Source organism: Rhamphochromis sp. 'chilingali' (genome assembly GCF_963969265.1).
Source record: "Rhamphochromis sp. 'chilingali' genome assembly, chromosome: 9".
NCBI classification, from domain to species: Eukaryota; Metazoa; Chordata; class Actinopteri; order Cichliformes; family Cichlidae; genus Rhamphochromis; species Rhamphochromis sp. 'chilingali'.
Window position 1 is genome coordinate 27034395 of NC_137936.1, and position 24258 is coordinate 27058652.

Sequence of the window (24258 nt, forward strand, 5' to 3'; positions counted from 1 at the left end):
TTCGATACAGTGCTTTCGGTTCGGTACGCATATGTATCGAACAATACAACATTTGTAATTTATTTTATCAATTTTCCTTCCGACGATGCTGTCTGTGTTGAGCGCTCAGTGAATCTGTGTTCGACTACTCCGCCTAGGCTGCACTGTCCAGCGCAGATCCACTGAGCACTCAACACAGACAGCATAGTCAGAAGGAAGAGCGCAGGGCAAGCTAGCGAGACAGAAGTTAAGCTCTACTTGCAACAGGCAAATTGAACCTCATTCAGATCTGGCGTTTGGAATTATTTTGGTTTTCATGTGACGTATGACCCTGAAGGTAAGCGAGTCATGGACTAAAGTAAAACAGTATGTTGGATGTGCCATGCAATGCTCAATTACATGGGTGGGAACTAGTGTGTTAGCGCAGTTAGCTCGTTAACGTGTTGGCCGTCTAGCCCCACACACGGGGCGATCGGCGGTAGCTCGTTAACGGAGATTTGCCGTGTTGTGGCGTTAAGGTCATTTCAACGAGATTAACCTGAAAGCACTAGTGGGAACACAACGAATATGACTGCACATTTACGCCGACATCATCCTAGTGCAAAGACAAAAACAACAAGCATGCTACTAACTTTAGCCGAGTCATTTAGACAGCTGTTAGCACATGATTCTCCTTATGCTGCTGAGAATATAGCCCAGAAGAAGCGGATAGTATAGCTTTTATTTTGGAAAGAGACATTTCTCTGTAATAAACTCTCTTTTCCAAAGATGAGTGATTCCTCAATCAGATACAGGGCTTGCAATATCGCTAGCCCGACGTCCTGGGGCTAGCGATTTTTTTCAGTCGGGCTACCAAAATCTATCTCTTCCCTGCCCGTTGGGCTATTGTAGGAAGGAAAAATATATGTCAATGTTTTTGCATTCTTTCAGAAATGTAGCTGGGTAATTATGTCATTGGCATCGGTGAGCCACTGTCAATATGTGACATATTGAAATCACGTTTGAATTTGCGCTTGTTTTTTTGCTTTCACTTTGCAATCCCGCGAACTGTGTATAGAGAGCGACAGCACTGATCTGTGAGTGATGATAATTTGTGCACCAATTCCTCTGACATCGTCTTATTAATCGTTAGCTTACTATGCAAACATGACAAGTGAAATCTCCCGCAGCTTAAACATGTGAGAGGTTGATCGCGCAGAGAATCGCTGAGCTTATGTGAGTGAGCGTGTAAAAGCATTTCAGTTCTGCTGAGCCAAATAAGACAGGTCAGGGTGAAGAAGTGACAGCCAAAGAAAAGCTTAACACAAAACGGAGAAGTTATGACAAATCAGACTATAAGGCAAAAAGAAAGTGCAGCTTTATGGTTTCATGGACAAAAGAATTTCTGTGGCTGCAATATGATGAGCTAAATAACCAGGGCTGCACATAAGTGGTCCGCAGGTGCGCATTCGCTGTCAAAATAAAAAACACGCACAAGGGTTAGGGTTAAATTTAAAAACTGTACTTTTGAGTTAAAATATATATTTATAATTTTAATAAATGACAAATTAAAAAGGCATGAACATTTTTTTTGTATCGAAAAAATATCGAACCGTGACACCAAAGTATCGAACCGAACCGAACCGTGAATTTTGTGTATCGTTGCACCCCTAATATATATATATATATATACACATATATAATAATTCCCCTCTCGCCCCTGCGGGCAGTCTCTCCGTCAAGCTTGGGTCCTCTACCAGAGGCCTGGGAGCTTGAGGGTCCTGCGCAGTATCTTAGCTGTTCCCAGGACTGCGCTCTTCTGGACAGAGATCTCCAATGTTGTTCCTGGGATCTGCTGGAGCCACTCACCTAGTTTGGGAGTCACAGCACCTAGTGCTCCGATTACCCCACTGAGACCACTGTTACCTTCACCCTCCACATTTTCTCAAGCTCTTCTCTGAGCCCTTGGTATTTCCTTCTTTCTGATGTTGCTGTCATTCGGAACTGCATCTATCACTACGGCTGTTTTCTTCTGTTTGTCTACCACAACGATGTCCAGTTGGTTAGCCACCACCACTTTGTCCATCTGTATCTGTAAGTCTCAGAGGATCTTGGCCCGGTCATTCTCTTGGGGGTGTCTCCCATTTTGACCTCGGGACTTCCAGGCCATATTCAGCACAGATGTTTCTGTATACTGTGCCGGGCACTTGGTTATGGCATTCCATGTATGCCCTGCCTGCTGCTGTTATGTGCTGGATTGTCTCTGGGGCATCTTTACACAGCCTGCACCTGGGGTCTTGCCTGGTGTGATAGACCCCAGCCTCTATGGATCTTGTGCTCAGAGCTTGTTCTTGTGCTGCCATGATTAGTGCCTCTGTGCTGTCTTTCAGTCCAGCTTTGTCCAGCCACTGGTAGGATTTCTGGATGTCAGCCACCTCCTCTATCTGCCGGTGGTACATACCGTGCAGGGGCCTGTCCTTCCATGATGGTTCCTCGTCTTCCTCTTTCTTGTGTTTCTGCTGCCTGAGGTATTCACTGAGCACGCTGTCAGTTGGGGCCATCTTCCTGATGTATCCGTGAATGTTTATTGTCTCATCCTGGACTGTGGTGCTAACACTCACCAGTCCCTGGCTCCTTCCTTCCACTTAGCGTACAGCCTCGGGGTGCTGGACTTGGGGTGAAACCCTCCATGCATGGTCAGGAGCTTCCTGGTCTTGATATCAGTGGCTTCTATCTCCTCCTTTGGCCAGCTTATTATCCCAGCAGGGTACCTGATCACGGGCAGGGCGTAGGTGTTGATAGCCCGGATCGTGTTCTTACCGTTCAGCTGACTACTCAAGACTTGCCTGACCCTCTGCAGGTACTTGGTGGTTGCAGCTTTTCTAGCGGCCTCTTCATGGTTCCCATGTGGGATCCCCAGCTGTTCTCTATGTCTGCAATGTTGCCTTCTGGTAAATGGTAAATGGTCTGTATTTGTATAGCACTTTACTTGGTCCTAAGGACCCCCAAAGCGCTTTACACTATACACAATCATCCACCCATTCACACACACATTCACACACACATTCTGGTAGTTCGATCCCCTCAGCTCTGACTACTTTACCTCTTTTTGTTATCATCTGACTACACTTCTCTTGTCCAAACGACCAGAATCCTGGGACCCAGGATTGACCTGTCAAAGACTCCAATCTGGCCCCACTGGACAGCTTTGGAAAGACATATGTTTTGACTTTAAACTGTATTTTCAGTTTTAAAGTTTTACAACTTTTTTTTTTTTTTTTACCGATAGACTTTCCACATGGTCTTTCATAACACAACAAAGTAATTTAAACAAATAAATGATGGAAAAGTTCTTTTATTCATATTATCCACTGGAGTAATTTGCATAGCAATTTTAGGGACTCCAAATATTAATATTACAATAAATACATTAAAATACTCTGGGAATACTATAACCAAGTGGGTCCATCTCTGAGTGAGTCTTGGTCAGGAAGAATAACTGAAGGGGATTCAGCTAAACTGGAAATTTCCTGCTAAAATCGCAGTTATTTGTCTTACATTCAGATATTTTAAGGACTAAACATGTAACTAAATTTCTTTACAGTGACAGAAAGGGCTGTTTCACTGGTCTGGCTCATGATGTAAAATGCATTTGTGCTAATGCTATGCATTAAGAATTGGTTACATGTAAGTTTTGCTTATCCAACCATTTAATCTCCTATATGCCTCATTAAATGAGAATGTAGATACTACTTCCTTATTTGCTTAGTTTTTTAAATTACTGTAGCTAGCGGTTCATTTGTGTAATATGAAATCTCGTTTGTTTCATAGGTGTGACAAACTGGAATTCTGCATTTGTATGTGAAATATATCTCTAAACTTTGCAATAAAAGGCACAATACATTTCTAACGTGAACTGTGTGCTCCAAATCTCAATACATTAAGGTAATACTGTTTTTGGGCTGTAGTCAGTGTAAGGTTAAGTCAACCATGAGTCCAACATGACTGGAAAGATATGACAACGCCGAGGAATAATGTTTTTTTTACTGTTTAGAGCCAATGATATTGACTTCTTGTTAATGACAGGCAGTACATGAATGAAGTAATAAACACAATAAATCTCTGTTACTAGTTCTGTGGAAATTGTAAAGCAGTTCCTGGCTAGGAAACAAAAATTGTCACGGTCCTGGGTCAGTGACCCAGTGTTTTGAGTTTCTTGTGCTTCTGAGTTTTTTTGTATTATGTTCTTAGTTCTCTTTGCTGTCCCAGCTTATTCTTTAGTGTAGTGTCTTAGTTTGGTTTTCTTGTATTCTGCTTAGTTCTGAGTATTTGGTAGCTGCCCTCTGTGTTTCTTAGTTGCTCTGTCTCCCCTAGTCTAGTTTGCATCTGTGCTAATTCCTGTTTTACTTTGAAGGTCTGTGTCTCATGTGAGTGTATCCTACTTTGCTCCCTTGTCTCGTCAGTTCTGGTTTCTCCCAGCTGTGCTTTCCTTCTGTGTCTCATTCCCCTCGTTACTTCCCATTGTATTTAAACCCTGTGTTTCTCTGAGTCAGTGTCGTGTTGTCCCTCAAGCTGTGTGTTTTCTGGTGTGCCTCTCTGCAAAGTGTGAGTTTATATTTTCCCAGTTTAGTTTAGTTTTGTATGCTCGTTTTCTGTGACCAGCAAATAAAGCTGTGATTTTGAATTCATCCCCTGAGTCTGAGTCCTGCATTTCGGGTCCAACTTCTGCCTGCTGCACAGTGATTCATGACAAAAATATCACCATTGCACTCAAATCTGACTGGAAATCTGTGGGAGATTTTCATGAAGTTGGTGCTTGGTATTATCAAATAATGCTCCTTTTAGGGTAAATATTTCTCCGTAGTGTGGCTTATAAGATAATGTTAACAATCTACTTCTGTCACAATGTTGCTTTGTGTATTTGAGAAACACAATACCTTCCAGCTGCCATCCAGTTAGTGATAGGTATCAAACAAACTGCAATAAATCACCTCTGCTTCAAGTTTGCAACACGATAAAGCTTTCAGACACTCCTATGACATTAAAAATTCCAACAGCTGAACAAAACAAGTAGTGTCCATGGAAATGCTTTCTTCCCGCACTCACACAATAGAATCTATTGTGACACCACTGCTGTAAAATGATCAGATTAAGATGATTCATAAACATGTAACCTTATGTGAGCTCAGTCTGAGAGTCTATTACATGTGGGCACGCTGAACACATCTGTGACTGAGCATACAAAGCAGCATTCTCTAATAAACTGCTTTTCTATCATGATATCTGATATGGATATGACTAAAACTAAAACTACAACCGTAGACATTTTTTTTTCCCATTAACTCAACTCTCTTATTTTCTACTCTGCTGAGAACATTATTTTTTGAACCTGATACCTCGGATTAACATTTACATAAGTATCTATTTTTTTTTAAAAATCCAAACCTTTCAAAAAGACCCACGTGCCTGTTGCTTCTGAGTGGTCTTTTTGGTGTACTGCATAAACTTTCTTTCCCCAGAACCATCAATCATCTACAGCATCCAACAGCATTTTTTAACTTCTCCTGTTGCAATTGTTATAACTACTGGAAGAACTTTAAACACTAAGAGAAATAAGAAGGGAGTTTGTGAACAATACAGGGACTGTGGTTTTATGACTTCACAAAACTGAGAGCCGATAAGATCCAGACTGCTGAGATTTCAGTGCAGCTGACCTGAGATCGTAAACCTGACAGTTAATGAGACTCACACGATGAGAAATGACAGGTGACTGCACAACGACGCCCTATCTGAACATTTTTCATTTTGAAAATGAAAACACAAATAAATTTAGGGGGAAGATTAAAAGAGATTGTGATTGTCACTCTTTCATGTAAAACAAAATAGAGACCAAGGGGATGTTAACTCTTTTTGACAAGTGACAGAGGCCAGGCAAGAAACAGTATGAGAACGACTGTCCGAGGAGGAAGAGGAAGCCAGACGAAATCAATATCTGCCAACAGGAAACACCTGCAGTCCTCATGATTAGCATCCAAAGGAGGAAGCTTTAACCTCCTGAGTTCAGCTAATACCCATCTAGAATATAGCAATAACATATAGTTATCCGGTGTGGCTACAATAAATACAACAAAACAATTAGAAATAAAAAAAATACACAATCACAATACATCTATCTATCTATCTATCTATCTATCTATCTATCTATCTATCTATCTATCTATCTATCTATCTATCTATCTATCTATCTATCTATCTATCTATCTATCTATCTATATGGATGGATGGATGGATGGATGGATGGATGGATGGATGGATGGATGGATGGATGGATGGATGGATGGATGGATGGATGGATGGATGGATGGATGGATATAACTGCCAAAAAACAAGCATAATTCTTATAACGCTTGAAACAAAATGTGACAGCTTGGCTGTAGTTTCACTTCTAATTTGACTCTTTTCAGCCCTCTACAGAGCTTGCCCATAACTTCCTGTTCTACCCAAATACAGAGGTGTAATCCTTTCTGCTTGGCTGCTGCACACCGTGCTGTTTATCTTTGGAGCTGCTGCTGAGATACAAGCCTTTTAACAGGGATGGCTCTTTCTGTGATTGCACTGATTTTAAGTGCTGGAGCTGCTTGTGGATATATACCAAGTAAGGCTACGACTGTCACTTGGCTTTTTGTGAGTAGCTCAGCTATGAGAAAGTGGAAGTATCCTGCAGAATTAAAAATGACTTAGTGTAGATGTTTGTTGTTTAAGTTGCAGGTATTGCTGTATAGGTGGTCATCATGAAACATGTTTTAACAGCCACAGTTAGTAAAGGATTACAAAAGGTAAAAACAACAACAACATCAGTCTACTTTAGTTATAGAGCTGTGCTACAGTAGGTGAGAATACAAGAGGAAGAAAAAACAAGAACTTGAATTTAAATATGTCTTTCTCAGGAAATGTTTGCTGAACACCAGTCACATGGTAAAATGCGAGTAGTTTGGAATGTCTTGTTGTAATCTGAGCTCAGCCAGTGCTAGTTAAATTTGATGTTTTAAAATTGACAAAATTACAAACTGTTAGATCAAGATGTCGACTCCAATTCTTACATTTGCTTTGTGTTTACAAAAATAATCTGTTGTACATTTAAATGACATTTAGCAATGTGACATTCAACAGTTTTTATTGCATTACATAGCTGGCTGGAAGTAGCGCCTGAAATTCTGGAATTTTTAAAGAGGATTTTAGGGGATTAAAATTCTGTATTGTGTTTGTACCTCTCACAATACAGATGCTACCAACTCACCTAACAACCATAACCAGGCCCATAACTAAATAAAAATGGAGGCCTTTGTATAAAAAAAGGGTGTAATTCCCGAACAGCTAATGCTACTCTTTTTGTAAAGCCCTGAATTTATTCTGAAAGTCTGCGCTTCAGTGACATCTTCACTGTGGTGGTGTACAGAGGCAAAATGACAGAATCATTGGTATGATTTCCTAAGCTTATTAGCACTTTATCATGAAATGGTAAATGAAGACAGAGTTAGGCACAACACCACTTTCTGTTCACTTCTGTTACATATTTAGTTACCTGCAGACACTAAGGTGAAATATGCTAGATAAAATGTGATGTTTTTGATGTTTTTGTGCATTGTGTTCTGCAAAAAAAAAAAAAAAAACATTAGCAATTTATCATATCAGCACTTATATCCATGTATATCTGTGTCAGGCCAGTATTTGCACACAACGTCAGCCAAACAATATGTCTGCCTGGCTCAAGTTGAAAGGTTAGAATAACTGTCATAATGGAATCGTTATATATTTTCACCTTTAAAAAAAAATGTGAAAAATGCTGTTTGAGTTTAAAGTTTGAAATAAAACAAATGCCTCAATTTTACCAAATGATAACAGGCTGCTGGTTTCTGTTTATGTCAGCATATTGGAGTGCATGCCAGTAGCCTGAGGGGTTGTACTGTGAAGAAAGTGCAGCACAGCCAAGCTCTGTATGCATTAATGGCTTGACCAAACCTAAAACCCCAACTGGAGATAATGTGTGCCATGACAGTGTTCCTTAGCTTTCTGCTTTCTGCTTCAGGTTCTGTGCATACTCATGAAAAGGGGTGTTTGACACATCGCATGACTCTTTCCTTACAAAAATTGATCGTTGTGAGTGCAGCCTACGCTGATCTGCCCCAACCATAGACACTGTCAGATAATGATGAGAAAATGGTGATGAACAACATAACAATGTAATGGTAAAATGCAACACTGTTGCAAATAAGACAGGCAATTAATGCTACAGAAAATTAATAATCAGCTGATTTAGTGCACAGAGTGGTAAAATAAACATTTTAATTCAAGTTAATATATTTATTTTAGTGCTGAGTGCACTCACTGTGCTAAGTGTATTTATAATGTGATGGCTCATTAGAGCTCTGAAACTTTAAAGTGCATACATTTAAAGATTAAAGGGTACTGTCCTATAGCGTAATAAAGGAGACATGGAAAGGTATTTTGTCAGCAGATTCAGGTGAAATTAATATGACTGACTGAACAGGTATTCTGCTCTGTGTTCAAGTAGCTGCAATTGGAGCAGTGTGAAAGAGACAGCAGCAGATTAAGCAGATTGGAGGCTGTTAACCTAAGTGAAGATAAGACGAGCTGGAAACAGGGGAATACAGCTAACCAGGGTTTGCTAAAAGTGAGTGAGGTCTATCATTCCCAGCTAATCACATATGGACACCTGTGAAGTGCTCAGTAAATATGGTAGTTCAAGCAAAGACACAGTGATTTGGTAAACGCAACGATTTTAGTGCCTAAACCTAAAGAACGAGTGAATACAAAACAACTCTAGAAGAAAAGTGTTGTGTCCTCACTTGAAATAGAGTTGACTTAAATTAGCCAGTTAGACAGTAATTCATTAATTAACAACAATAAAAACTACTCTTTTATTTCAAACTAGAATATACTGAGTAGAAGAGCTACACCCCCTACCAGCCTGTTGGCTGCAGTTAAGGTCGGGGAAATCAGTGTGTAGAATGTTTGAACTGCTTCCATCATGTATTCATTTTGCACCTTCTTCTTTTCAGCACAGTCCCACAACTTCCATTACATCTATGGATGCTATGAATCTGATGATGTGCGGGTGGACGTTGTTGTTGACGACGACGTGGTTGCATATGCCGATTTCAACAAGAAAGAGGTAGTGTGGGTGTTACCTCACTTGCCACAACCTGCAAAAGACATCCAGAAAATGGCTTATGAACTCGCCAAAGCCAGCACTGCACACTGTCACAGCGTTTTGGGTAAAGCAAAAAATGCTGATCCCGGCGCTCCCCTACGGCGAGGTACTGATCTTGGCACACTTCATTGCGAGCATTCGTTTAGCTCAGCCTGATCGAGGGGAAGAAAGAACACTGTTGATCCAGCTGAAAGCAGATGTAACCAGAAAGAATTAAGAGAGCACATACCGGGTTTAAAATATCTCTTTTCTGTGACTTACTTACACAAGCTGCTTTGAAACTAAGTGCTCCAGGCAGGTGCTAGACTGGTGGAGCCTTAATTACACAGCTAATCAGTGACCTTCTCTCTGGCTTGAAAAATATATTGAGACAGAATCACCTTTGAAAAGTAATTATATACTATTAAATTAGCTTGAAACTTGTGTTACAGTGGCCTTTCTAAACTACTCTAAGGCAGTCTCCTTCCATAAACTGAACTCTTCTGCTTATGCCAGCATTTTCTTAGAAATTATAGATAAGATGAACAAATGCAATGTGTGTGGTGTCATTTCGTGTGGCAAACTCACAGAGAATAGCTGCCTGACTCTGTAGACTGTTATTTTAGTGTTTGGAGTTTCTCTCAAATGAAAGTGCAGCATAGTTGGTGATGATGAAAAACAAAGCTCAAAGAGGGTCAAGTGGCAATGAGAAAATATTCTGGAGGTCAGCACAGGTACAAATCATTTCTTTTCAATCCAGCCCATTATGTCTGTGAATTATAACCATGCACTGCTGGATATCTCATTCTGCTTCTCAGCACAGATTAAATTAAACTGTCAATAGAGCATTTTAGCTTTGTTATTACTCCGCTGACTGCACAACGTAATGTCTACAGAATAATGACACCATTAATGTTTAGATTGTTTCCATATAAGCTTTACTTTTGCAGTCTGTCTGCCATAGCGTATGAACTTTCCAGTGAAAAAGCAGTCGGTTCCCATCTTTATTTATTACCTTTTTATATTTAGTACCTTTATTTACTTTACGAGTTAATTACACAATATAATTTTAAGGAATAAATGTTCAAAAAACTGCCTGATGTAGCAAATATGACACAAGTGAAAACTCTCATATGCAAATTAATATTTGTTTCTCATCAGAAGGCTCAATAAACACTCAGAATTTTCTGGCAATTATTTCATGGTTCAGCCTTGAAATTAATAAACGTATCAATAAGGCCTCCTCACATCAAAATTCTCATATATATTTTTTTTTATTTTTGGTTGGTTTGTAAACAAAGTATTTAGTTTTTCTTTTATCATATTTTTAAATCAGAAGCCTGGCTTATATTTTAATTTTTGAGTGTTTTTTGTGCCTAGTTTTAGTTGTTAGTTTTGGTTTAGTTAACTGCTATAACTTTGTGATGAACATGTAACCTGCAGAAAGATGATGACAGAGAAGCAACTCATTTAAAAATGCTACAGTCCCATTAGGAGCCCCTCTGGCTTCTACTGGCACATTTGCAGTTTTTTTTTTATGGTAATAGTCTCGTTTAAATATTAAAATAACCTCCGGCACCAACAATGTTTGGCAAAAAAAAAAAAATGCAAAAGAAAATACAATTTTCATTTTTTTTAGATGCTTAAATGTCTCTGTCAATGTCTTACATTTTAAATCTGTGAATTTGTTATATATTCTTAATTCTATCAAGGTAATATTTCTTGGGGGGGATTTTGCTCTAAAAGTATGAAATGTGTCCCTCTTTGACCAGATCCTCCTGACATCTACATCTATACCCGGTATGAGGGGGAGGCTAGTGTGATGAACACACTCTTTTGTGTGGCCAACCACTTCTACCCACCCACCATCAACTTCACATGGACCAAGAATGGAGTGGAGCTCACAGAGGGCGTGGCAAACTTACGTTATCGTCACAATCGTGATGGGACATTCCACATGATTTCTACGCTTCTGTTCACTCCAAAACCTGGAGACTATTATATCTGCATGGTGGAGCATCAAGCTGCGCAAGTGCCTATCAGCAAGAGCTGGGGTAGGATTATTACCTTATAATATAAAGTGCCTGAAGTAACTGCTGTTGTGATTTGGCACTTCATAAATAAAATTGAATTAAACTGAACTGAACTGTTTTTATGAATAAGCCAAGGACTCTTGAAATTCTCCCCAGTAGACAATCAGGTGATGATACCAATTGTAGAAACCCTCCAGCAATACCAATACTGTGTTAGATTACATTTTTCTTTTTACATGTAAGGTCTGCAACATTATCGCTTTCATACATCCTAAATTAGCAACTAAAATAAAACTGTTTGAAGCAAAAAGCAGCCTCCTAACATTCATGTTCTGTGAATCGGGGAACCCTCCATCTACCGTCTGATGTCTTATATTTAATTTATGCTTCCTATTGTCATCCTTCTAAGCAGTTGCACATGTCAAAAGTGATATCACAATTCACTTGATTTGTATTGTAATATGGTTTTTGTAAACCTCGTTCTTGGTTGGAGGCATGGATCTATGAGAGGGTTCGGTCATGTTAATGCTGGAGCTCAGAAATATCCAGCTTAGATAGAGGGAAGAGGTGCAACAGTTTAAAAAAAAAACAAGGAACCCTGAAGAAATTTTTAAAACATACAAAGAAAAAATCTCTGTGATTTTTTTCATTTGACTTCTTCTTATTCCACACCAGCGCTGATGCAGAGTTGCAGCACTTACAACTTAGGAGAAAACTACAATGAGTCCAAGCGTGCCTCAAGCAAAAAATATGTTTGGCTTTGGTTGATGACATGTGCAACATGCCAATATTAGGGGCTTTTGGGCTAGGAAATGATTTCCTGTTCTCTGTGCTGGTAACTGTTAACAAATGTAGGTAAAATTTTAAAGGCTAAAGAAAAACTGAGTAGCTTTCACATGAAAACCAGTGTTTTCTTGACTGAAGCATAATCCTTTTTTCACACCTTTACCTGCATACAACCAAAGCCTGCTTGAATGCAGTTTAGAAACATTAAAAGCTTTGCTAACAGATTCTTTGCAGTCTTGCACAGATATCTGTTTATTGTGATAAATGCCTCCTTTGCAGACTCTATATTTAAAAAAGTCATCTGGCTTCCTATGTTTACCTTAAATAACAACAGTCATAGAATTATTACAAGAAGGCCTTTTTAGACATAAACAGATGCAATTTTCAGTCATTTTCAAAATACACAAATAAATTTTTTTTAATTTTTTTTTATTTTCAGAGTTGAAGGAAAATAAGAGGAGCAGAGTGAGCCCTGCAGCCGTGTTTTTCGGTGTGAGTGTCGTTTTGTGCCTGATGGGATTCGGGACCGGAGTCTTCTTTTTCATCAAGCAGCCAAATTAATGTCTTCAAATTTGAGATTGAAATAATTAAATTAACGTTAATCATTCAATCTTTAATCCTCTGATTAACTGGTTTTATATGTACAAGTAAAACACATCAAAAAACATCCAGATTCTTGTGCTTACAGATAACCTCTCTATATCACTGCATTAATGATAAATGACAGTTTGTTTACTTAATGTGTTTAATGTGTACTTACAATTTGTATTGTTTTTCACTTGACGATGTGGTGTTAATATACTTTGATTTTTAATAAATAGATAATTACTGGGGTTGTTATACAACAGTGTATGGCTGTATAGCACACAGACCTACAAAATAATTTGTGTAGAATAATTCATCCCTGCTAAGAATTTATAGATAAATAAAGCAAACATCTTGCACAACTGTGAACTAAAGAGTTGTAATGTCTTTGTTTGTTTGGTTTGAGGTAGGTATGCGGGCTTGTTTAATAGTTTTTGAAGACTAGCTCGTTGGCGCCCTCTGCTGCACTCCTGGCTGAATGGCAGCCGGGTAAGCAGGCGGCGGCGCCGTTGTTTCATTTATTTTTGTCCCCCTATCAACGGGCTCCTCTTATGTAGTTCCACAACACGCATGTAACACGATCCACAAACTCTGGCGACATGAGTGCTGATAGTTGTGGTGGAAAAGTGGCTTTGCGGAATCTGGTTAACTCCATCAACTGTATCCGAGACCGAGTCAGAGGTAACTGCGCCACATTATCTGTCTGTGTTGTCACAAATGAAACTGCTTAACCATAAAAGCTTATGTCAAGCTAGCTAAACGTGCTAAAATATGTGCTAACATTGGTATAAACTTTATTGTTAACTGTTGTAGATTTACGAGTTTAACTGTTTGTTAAACTCGATTCGTGAGTTTAGCAGCAGTTAACGAGTTTGACTGCTGTTTGTTAGCAGACAAAGACGGGGATTTAACTAATGTAACATACAGCGATAAAGACATTTGGCACTTTATTACGTGACCCAGCTACATTTAGCTGCTAATTCATGTTCGCGTTTATTCAGGTTTGTATTCCCAGGTCTTGTAGAAAATGGAGGTTGGGGCTTTTTGTCTTGCTTTTTCAGTTATATTATCTTGTCCTCATCTTAACTGACCTAAATGTGACATTAGACATCAGTGTTACTCGGTAGATAGAGTGTGTTTCATGAGTCAGTTTTGTGAACAAAAACAACTGCTTGTGCAGGACATAAGAATACTTAAAGGTTTGCTTTTACAAAAGTGTAAATCTGAAATACGAAAATGACAAAATGGACAATATCAGACATTTTAATACGAAAAAAAAAATGTTTATCAAGACAAACATACAGACAGGAACTAAAGCGCCACTCAGCCCTAAGTGGCCCTTTAGTTACTGCCATAAATCCAAAACACCTACTTTGTTGTCGTCATCAAAATATTCAGACATTTCATTATGTCCAAAGCAGTGGCTAGCTAATTGTAGTTGATCATTTAATTATTGAATTTTTCAATCTAGTTTATTAATTATTTAGTATGAGGTCCGTGTTTTTCTGTACATGGGAGGTTTTGGTCTTCCCTCTGAAGAAAACCCAGTATATAAAAGCCCAAATATGTTTGTTTTTTTTCTCCAAAGTAATGTCCAGAAACGACACAGAAATGCACTGACTTCTGTTAACACTTGAGAAGATGAGTCTGATCAAAACTGACAGCTTTAACCCAAGAAACCCTTAAATAATAAAGATTGTAAGAAAGAAATATTTTTTGTGCCATGGAGTTGTCTTTAAATCCTATTTTCTGACCACTTATCCATTTCACAGTGATTTTAAACAGCAATAGAAGCTAATTCTCCTTTTTCAGAAGTTGAAATTAGATTATTTAAAGAATAAATTATTTTAATAATTGTTTGTACTGAAAATAATTCTCTGCACTTTGATAGCAGTGAAGTTGCAAGGAGTAAAGGTAGTGAAGGTTAGATGAGTAGGCCTGGGGGTCAACCATCCAAAACAACAGACAGTGCACAAGAAGAGATTTCCAGCAGGCTGGAGATGAGGTGTCATGGGTGATCTTTTGACAGAGGGAGAGCAGCAAGAGTGAAAGGGGAGGTTTACAAGATCGTAGTTTGAACTTCTATGATGTATGGGTTGGAGACAGTGGGACTAAAGTGGGGAAAAAACAGGAGGTGGAGCTGGAGGTGGCAGAGTTTAAGAATTTCTTTGGAGTTATCAGTATGGACAAGATTAGAAATAAGTACATCAGATGGACAGATCAGACTGAGCAGCACAAAGTTAGAGAGGCAAGGCAGAGATGCTTTGAACATGTGCAGAGGAGGGATATGGAATATCCTAGGCAAAGGGTGTTGTATATGGAGCTGCCAGGCAGGAGAAAAGGACCACAGAGAAGATTCATGGATGTAGTGAAGGAAGACATGCCAAGGTTTGGTATGACAGAAGAGCATGCAGGGACAGGATGAGATGGAGACAGATGATCGACGGAGCAGCCAAAAGAAGAAGACTCCTCTGCAGTTTAGCTTAAGAACTAGAACCAAGAATTTAGAACATTTTTTTTCCTTCGCAGATGGAGAATCAAACGAGTCCGATGGAGCATTCAACCTCTCCAACTTCTGGGACACTTTGAGTTGAGTATCATGATCTCTTGCTGCTGTTTCAGCTCCTAGACTTTTGAACATCCTTTGACAACTGGATGATGTTCATGTCTCGTTACAGTGAATGTTTTGTGAGAAATGTATTTGCATCGTTTTTATAATGTTTTTGCAATGACTCATTTGATATTTAAAAAAAAAGAAAAGAAAAGAAGCATTAAGAGAATTCCTTCCTTCATGGTCTTGTTGTTACATGATGCAACTGTCTGTGTCAACAGATCAGGCAGTGAAGGCAGTGTCCCAGGAAGCCACTAAACTCAGCCTGGCCTTCTCCAAACCTCCTCTGCCATCACAACAGGTCAGATTATTTCTGTAATCATGAAGGTTTCTCACTGAGCTGATAAACAGATTGTTTTGAAGTCTGGTATAGTGTAAAAATAAGAAATGATGATGATGATGTGAGCTGAGCTCTTACTTGGAGCCATAAATTATTGTCATGTATCTCAGGGTCTTGAATTTCCACATAAACCTTCTAAAGACCATTACATCATTTGTTTTCTGTCTGTTTTTCCTCCACAATCTCCAGGATGGAGAGAAGCTGGCAGAGTCCATCATGAAGAGCATCCTCACACTGTCCACAGTGTATTACTGGCTACCTAAGAGCCAAGGTAAAACCCTGTGAACAGCAGAATAGTTATGTTGTATTCAGACGAGCGAGGTGAATATGTTGCACTGCATTCAGGTTTTTGGACCATTTCACAATGCCAGAATATCGCAATACACTTGTCAATCTAATCCAGACTCCAAAAGCCAGAGCAAGTGCCCGTCTGTGGGCTTATCTATTTACTTCAGTGCGACGCGCTTCTGTGTTTACTACGGTAGTACTAACAGAAGTCTTCACTCACCCTATTTTTTTTGGAAAATAGGAACAACTTATTGAAATGTGCAATTATAGACTGCAATACAGTTAATGAGGCAAAAACAGTTCGTATAATTCTAACAAGCATCAAAGTCAGTATTTGGTATGACCCCTCTTATTCTTTAGCACAGCCTGAACTCTCTTAGGCAAACTCGTCTTCTATTTGTCTTGTTTCCTCAGACTTTTTAAGGACACACTGTGCATCTCTGTTCCACTCACAGTGAGACAAAGTGAGAGGGGGGGAAAAGAAAGTATATCCAATGTAGCAACAGCAGTATTCACACTTTAGCTCAGTGTTAAAGTCTCACAAATAAATAGCATAAATATATATTTTTGTTATTTTACTACTAAAATCATGCAATATAAATGAAGCAAACTGTATTCGTGGATACATTTATGTGTCACATTATATTTGACAAATTTAGGAAAGAATAGTTTAGGTTTAACCTGATATTGCCTTAAGTATACAGATTGATTTCTAGTCTTTTCCTAGAGTGGTGTGTGAATGTGAGTGTGTGTGTGTGAATGACTGAATGTAGTGTAAAGCGCTATACAAATACAGGCCATTTACATTCAAGTGTACAGCTTGATAATTTAACACTGGTATCAGTAGGTATCTGAAGCTGAGGTGTCTGAATCGGACTGGAGAAGATTGATGCGTCCTTACCCACTTATTCACCGCTTTTAGCCACTGCAACCTCCAAAGTACAACCAGAGACTGGAATTAAGTAATAGTAACATCATTTTTGAACTTACAGCCATTTCTGTGTGATCACATGGCACAAATACTTCACTTCACATTTGGTTTGAATAGAACAAGTGTGATTCAGTGGTTGCGAACTTAAAAAATAAAACTTATGTACAGAAACAGTCATTGTAACTTTCTTGATGCTGATGCTGTCAACATTTATTGTGTTGTGAGTTGATTTGAAATACATGTAGATCTGTACCTTTATTGCGACTTCAGTGTCAGAGTGTTTTGACCTTCTGTTCTCTCGGTGTCTCAGGGCTGGCTCTGCGCCGACTGGTCAGAGATGCTACTGTCGAGGTTCTAGAGGGAGTTGCACAACTGGTAGAGGTCATAATGAGCTCACCTGTAGAAAGGTATGGACACCAAACCCAGAGTTTTACATGTGGGACCTGGGAAATTGGGAAATTTTAATTTTGTCTTTCAATGATTACAAGGTAAAGAAAATAGCATAAGGCTTGCATCAATGCCGACATTTTGTTGTTTGTTGGTGTTATTTGTTTGCAATGGTTTACGTTCCTCCATGATAGAAATCTGTCAGAATATAAAAATCACACCAGGCAAAATAAACAAATTCTGCATATTACAGTTACTTATGTAAGGACATGAGTTTTAAGGTGAATTAAACGATCTGTTTCACAGTGAGATTTAACCGGATCTCTCCTGGCTGGTGACTACATGGTTCAGATGTAGTAATGGTACTGAGTTTGTACGACCATATTTTTCAGAAATCTGTCATGTTTCTGTCATTTCTGAACATTTAATGGGTAAAAAATATAATTTTTAGAATCAACAGGTAGCACCAAAATAGGACTTGGGGAAATCCCGTGATTAAAAAAATGAGTGCTCTCCGCATTAATGCGTTAATGCACCCGTGTAAGGGGTTACTCGGTGTTAGTGCAGACCCATCTGGAGTGCAGAATCGACAAAGCTAGGACAAACTGCCTGAAATGCTGTGACAGAGACATTTCAGGGATTTTGAGTCAGTCTGCGCTCCAGGTGGATTAATTGTTAATCGCGTTAATTGTGATGACAGCGTTAACATGTTTAAGCCGCGTTTGATTAGCGGCTTAAACTGTAAGTTGTAAGGTATTTTCTTTATATTCCCCTTTCTGTTTTATTTTCTTCTTAATTTATCATCTTCTTCCTCGTTCTCTTTCCAACACTTTCTTCCAGCCTCAGCCAGGAACAGCTGATGTCAACAGGAGGAGTGTGGTCTGCCTGCGACCAGTTCCCTCAGTTGTCAAAAGGTCCGTTGACAAAGACAAAACAAAACAAACCAGTAAAATGATGTTTAACTCCAGCCTTTCAGGGAGTTGTTTTATGATACTTTGAAACAGTGGGGTTTTAGGAAAAGAAGCAATGAAACACTATAAATTTGGAAAAATTATGCATGAAGTATCAAAGTAAAAATAAGTATTCTGCAGAAAAGTGTTCCACGTCACTGTTAAACTGATTAGTATTATTGCTGCTTATCTTTAAGGTTGAGCTTATTTAAAATATTTCATATTTAAGTTTAATGTTCAGCATCATATTTTATGAAGCATGTCGTGGCTGTCTTGTGAGGACCACATATTGCAGAAAAAACAAAAACAAACCGTTGTTCATGAGCTCGGAAACACAACCCTACAAGTTGGGTTTTTTTTTAAGTATACAGTGCTAGCTGAGCCAGCACCTGGTTGTTTTGCTTGTTTTTTTAGACTAGATATAGTCAGAGATGTCTGCCTTTCTCCATCATGGTCAGCTTTCCTATCTAATGTACTAAAGGCATTATTAACAGTTTTTTCACTCTTCATCTTCTCTATCTCTATATCAAACATGTTGGCCAAGCTGGTTAGCAAGAGGAAACTATGATGATAAATGCCAGGAACCTGTCTACTTGCCAATGCTAGTTGTTTCCACAGGGCGTGCAGATTGTAACTGATCCCAGAGCAGTGAAAGTGGACCCAGTGACCGCTGTCAAAGATCTGAGGTTTATCCACAATGCATATGTGCAAACCACCAGAGAAAAGGTGGCCAATCGGCTCCAGTCATTGTTAATTGAGACAGATAAACTAATAAAATGGAGACAGCTGCAGTTTCCTATGATTATGAAACAAGTGGAGCTTTAAGCGGTGATAACCAGCTGTGGCCACAAGACGGCTTCATGACAGCACTGTGACATAAAAGGACAGAGATTTCTTTACTTTTGTGTGTTTTATGTGCTTGGCCTGACGGAACGCCACTGCTTTGAAGTTACATGTTAATATTAGAAGCAGGAGATATCTTTACTTTGATAATGCTTTATATGCCTTTACATTGATTATGACAGCAATAGCAGTATTACCATTAAGCCTGCAGGTGGGGATGTTTTTCTCCCAGTCTAACTCCCAGTCTGTGTATCAGTGCCATAAGCTATTTCATCAAAACCAAAATGTCTACATTTAATAAAGAACAGGTGTGAATTTTATCCATTTATATCCATTTATATTCATTTTTGGATTGTTAGAAACATTAAAACAGAGAAAGTACATTTATCCACAAATTTTTAGCGTCACAGTTAAGTGATCAAAAAATCTGCCGTCAGACGAGTGTTTTAGCTGATACACAAAATAAGAAAACTTTAAATATTGATATAGGATTCTAGTCTTTAACTGGTAATTTTGCTCAAAGTTTTACAAGGTTTTAATAATGGGTGTATTGATCTTCTCTAGATAATAAGGCAGCAGTGGTCGTGGTTCTGTTGTGTGAGGTTCGAGTTGTGAAAGATGCCATAGAGGAAATTGAACAGGTATACACACACTGTGAATTTCATATTTGCTCTGGTGTTTATAACTAGGCCTTTACTTCAACATTATTATTATTATTATTATTATTATTATTATTATTATTCGTTCAGTTTTAGAAGTTTTCTTTGTGTATTTTTTTATAATAATAAAGCCAGCAGTGCCAGAAAGTGCACTTGAAGCTGGCTGATGAAAGAAAGTCAGTCCCCATAGACTCCAACTTTACAGCAAAATTGAATATGTTTATATTCTGGTATGGTTTTGGTCTAGTTTCACCTCTCATAAGAACTGTAATGGCAAAAATATGTTGCCTATCAAATCCCATCAGGCATTAGCTGAGGGTGAAGACCCATTCAACGACGTACTCGATGATGACCAGGACGGAGATGAACCCCGAGGCAACCAGGATATGTACTGGTCAGAGAACGATCGGCAGGTGATTGGTGCGTGCCAGGGACTGATAAAAGCAGCAGCAGCTTGTCTGAGGAAACTTAAATCAGCTGTCAAATCCAACGGTGACTTCAGCACTCCCCAGAACGTGTCACAGCTTGACGACTTGGCTGATATCAGCAAAGAAATCAGCCCTGGGTAGGCACATGCATACAAACATACACACACACACACACACAGGGGTCAAGACTTCACACTAGTAGAAACAAAAAGAACTAAACAGCACAAAATTTCTAACAGTTAGACCCTGGATGCTTATACTTCTTTGGCTAATGCAGACGTTCTTATATGTTATATAAATAATTATGGTTTCCATAGTTTTTATGCAAATCAAAATGTGTGTTTGGGGTCATAATTAAGGTGCAAGTTTTAATGATGTCACAGTCATGCAGACTCACCTTTGTCGTTGGTTGTCTTTTCTCCTTAGCGTTGATGATCTGGCCCTTTGTCTCTACCCCCCCATGGATTATAATGGCGTCGAAACCAATGTAAGACACACTTTCATCCAATGGGATTAAGAACGTTTTGGTTACAGCTCTGATCAAAAGTTCACAAAGTCAGCCACCTGAAAAAGCTGAGTGATCTGAGTGTTTCATTTTTTAAATGTGGACCTTTTTATAAAATCTCCAAATATTTGGTTAGAGTCAGCTTACTTCGGGTTGTAACATCATTGCTCAGAGTGTCATGCTGTTTCCAGGCCTGTGGTGTTGATCTGCTTGTGTAATTTATGTGAACTGTGCTGGTATGTAAAGTGACAAGAGTGCAGGGGAGTGGAGTCAGATGTGCACAGAAAAGCTTTTAACTTCAGTTGATCGCTGTTTCACTGCCTTGCTTTTTCACAAGACAGCATATAGATAATGTAAAGAATCGCAGGGAGCCAAACAACTGAAAATCCCCCCCCACCTGCTCTGATATGTACTGCTGTAAATGGGTAGGAGAAACTACCATTTGTCCACTGTTGCCCGCTTACACAGTTTTCTAAAAATTGCTAGCTTGCCCCTCCCTCCTGATGACCTCATGCATTTTGTGAAAGAAAGTTTGACGTATAAGGGAGCAGCATTTAATCTGTTATGTCTGACAATCATGAAAAGCGATCATTTTATGACTCTGCAGTTGCACAAGCTAACACTGAGAGCAAACAAAGAAATGTTAATATAAACAGGGCATGAGCATTTCTTTGTGGTCAAGAAGGAATATTCTTGACTTTCCTAAAAAGTATATTTGTGCTTCTGAATTTTCTCAGTTCCCACTCTTTTTCCAAAGTATTGAACACAGCTCAGACTGTATTTTTACTAAACAGCAAATTAAATGTATTGGAACTACACTTTTAAATGGGCCTGTTATAATCTTTATTTATCATATTATGGGCTGTGGTGTAGCCTCTCAGATCATCCTCTGTTTAAAAACAAATCGTTTTATTTTATGACTGCTTTTATCGCAACTTTCTTCTGATTGGCCACATTTTGCAAATAAAAGGTTTGGACAGTAGATGAGTGGGACTTCTGTGATTAGAGTCAGAGCTGTGTGCCTGAGATGACGATATTAAGGATGTCCAATCTCTGACGTATTGATCCAAAAAAACATGTTATGAAACAGAGTGTTTAGAGGGGACTCAAGTCTGAATTTATACAGTTGGGGAATTATTTATTTGATCCTCTACTGAATTTCTAAGTTTGCTTACTTACAAACAAATGAACAGTCTTTCATTTTTAGGGTAGTTTCATTTTAATAAAGAGAGACAGAATGATGAGAATGAGAAATATAGAAGAAAAAACACATTACATAAAGTTATAAAGTAATCTTGCTTCATGGGGTAAGGATGATCTTGAAAAAGGTGATGGATCAGTCGAAAACTATATGAAAGGAGCTTGTTGATGATCCAAAGGCAGCCGAGAGTCTCTATGTTCTTTTGTAAGTTGGCAAACTTAAAAATTCAGCAGGAGATAAAATAATTTCTTTCTCTCTTCATGATATATAAACGTAGAACCTGAATAAAGACATTGTTTTTTTTTCTCAACAGGTGTGTAAATTAGCAGCACTTCTAAAGAAAGTTCTGGAAATCATCAGGTAAGAGTCACTACAGTCAAAACAAAATGTTCTTAGACATTAAGTGACACTACAACATAACATGAAAATAAAACTGGAAAGCAGATTGTGCCTGGTCTAATTTGTCAACCAGTTTCCCTCGGGGAAAGTAGTTGGGTGTGTTAGAGAATGTTGAGAAAGAGGTGGGTGGAGTTTCTGAGAATCTGATCTTATCTGATCATGTTGTGTTACATCTTTTCGGGTTGCATGAACACTGAACATGACTTGTTCACATCAATGTTGGACAATCTGGTTTCTTTCTATGAGTGATGTGAGAGGAAAATGCTCTTTTATTGACTCTGTTTATCATTGTTCAGGTCCAGTCACGTGTGTGGGGAGTCAGAACTGACCTGGGTTCAGTTCTTAGATGGAGCCATCGATCACAACCTGCAGAAAGCCAAAGACCTCATTCAGCAGGAAAGCTAGTGTATCTGTGCAGTTACGCGTGTTTCTGTTGTTTTGTTTTGGGGTTTTTTTGTTGTTGTTGTTTTTTTTTTTGGGGGGGGGGGGTATAAAAATGCTATGGATTTTGAAACAAGTATAAATGTGTGCAAAAGAAAAAAATAATTAAGAGGTGGGACTTCTTACACTGTTTTTTGTGAGAACACAATGTAATCTGCATAAAATAACATGTCATAGATCTCACTTACTCAAATAAACAGCATTTTCAGTTCTGTTAAAATGAAAGAACAGCTTCATCAACAGATTATGTAAGCAAAATAAAACAAAATCACTCTTTTTGAATCCTCTACCTGAAAGAATGGGGAATGAAATATAACTTTCATGTTGATGGTCACAGAGACATAAAACAGTCTGAAGAATTACAGATCAAATTTAAGTTAAAATGCTATTAAAATGTTTGGTGACTTTGCCCAAAAATAAGGTTATGCATGTGTCAAGTTACTTGTTTTGATGAGATCTTAGGGATACAGTTGGCTAAGAAAAAACGTGAATGCACTTATCCACAAGTGGATAAGGTCTGAAAGCAGAGCGCACAAACACTGGGAAACGAAAGGTTACTTTTCTCACTGTAGAAAGGTGTGTCTACCAAAATTATGCAGAAAGTAGATGTGAGTCCCTTTAGGGGGAAAATGCCACTGTTACGCCACCAACTGGTGTGCGAAGTCCCGTGAAGCTTTGTACTGTCGTCATCTAGCAATTTTCCCTCTTATTCACAGAAATATAGGTATGGTTCACAGCCCAGGTCCTTATTGAACGACAAGTGGAATGTTCTGATATTAAACTTTTAAAAGATACAGTTTAACTGATTTTTTTATTTTTAGTTGACAGTACTGGAATAACTAAATAATCCATATATCTCCTTAAAGCCTAAAATATAAAATAATTGGAGGAAAATTACACTTTTTGTAAAAATGCAGACTGGACCATCTGACTTTTTTTTTTTTAAGTTAATTTTAATTTCCATACATGACAAAAATCACACTGATGATGTAGAAGTCTCAAAAACTCACAGAAAATCTGTGTGTTTGAAACATGATACACTAGGGGTTAAGGGGACATTTATTGGGTTTTTGTGTAGCCCCTCTATTCACCCTCAGCCTTCAGAGCAGAGTTTTTGGATCTCAGGGATTATTTGTACAGTGCATCTGATAGTCACAATGCTTTACTTGTTCCTATATTTCATCATGTTACAGCCTCATTTCAAAATGAGTTAAATTCACAATACTCCGTAATTACAAAGTCATAAAAAGTTTGCTTGAAATTCTTGCAAATAAATTTTAAATAAATAAATAGTATAACATGAGTTTTCACAGCCTTTGCCATGACACAGTTGGCAGCATTGAGCTCAGGTGCACCCTGTTTCCACTGATCATCTGTCTGACGTCTCTTCAGCTTCGGTAATCGACCTGTGGGCAATTCAGTTGACTGGACAGGATTTGGAACTTGTCTATAAAAGATCCCATACCTGACACTGCATATCAGAGAACAAACCAAGCCATGAAATCCAAATTACTACGGGACTGACAGCCCCAACAACCACAGTGGCCTCCATCATCTGTAGATGGAAGAAGTCTGGAACTAGCATGACTCTCCGTAGAGCTGTGTGTCTGGCCAATATCAGCAACTGAGGTCTTCGTGAAAAGCCTGAGTCAGTCAACATGAACCAAAAGAGAGATGGGATAGTCTGATACAACATTAGGCA

At 38.6% G+C, this 24258-nt stretch overlaps 2 protein-coding genes across 2 annotated transcripts; both read left to right on the forward strand.

The window, feature by feature from the left end:
* The first annotated feature begins 6478 nt into the window (after positions 1 to 6478).
* On the forward strand, positions 6479 to 12858 carry LOC308402643 (H-2 class II histocompatibility antigen, A-U alpha chain-like). The gene is made up of 4 exons (XM_080891631.1): positions 6479 to 6613; positions 9039 to 9296; positions 10942 to 11223; positions 12428 to 12858. The coding sequence occupies exons 1-4, from the start codon at positions 6553 to 6555 to the stop codon at positions 12547 to 12549; spliced, it is 723 nt and encodes a 240-aa protein (XP_080747757.1). The 5' UTR covers positions 6479 to 6552; the 3' UTR covers positions 12550 to 12858.
* A 263-nt stretch (positions 12859 to 13121) lies between these two features.
* ccndbp1 (cyclin D-type binding-protein 1) lies at positions 13122 to 22976 on the forward strand. The gene is made up of 11 exons (XM_080891379.1): positions 13122 to 13254; positions 15103 to 15162; positions 15406 to 15485; positions 15714 to 15795; positions 17054 to 17150; positions 17971 to 18044; positions 19488 to 19564; positions 19888 to 20147; positions 20437 to 20497; positions 22030 to 22076; positions 22412 to 22976. The coding sequence occupies exons 1-11, from the start codon at positions 13173 to 13175 to the stop codon at positions 22518 to 22520; spliced, it is 1029 nt and encodes a 342-aa protein (XP_080747505.1). The 5' UTR covers positions 13122 to 13172; the 3' UTR covers positions 22521 to 22976.
* Positions 22977 to 24258: the final 1282 nt, after the last annotated feature.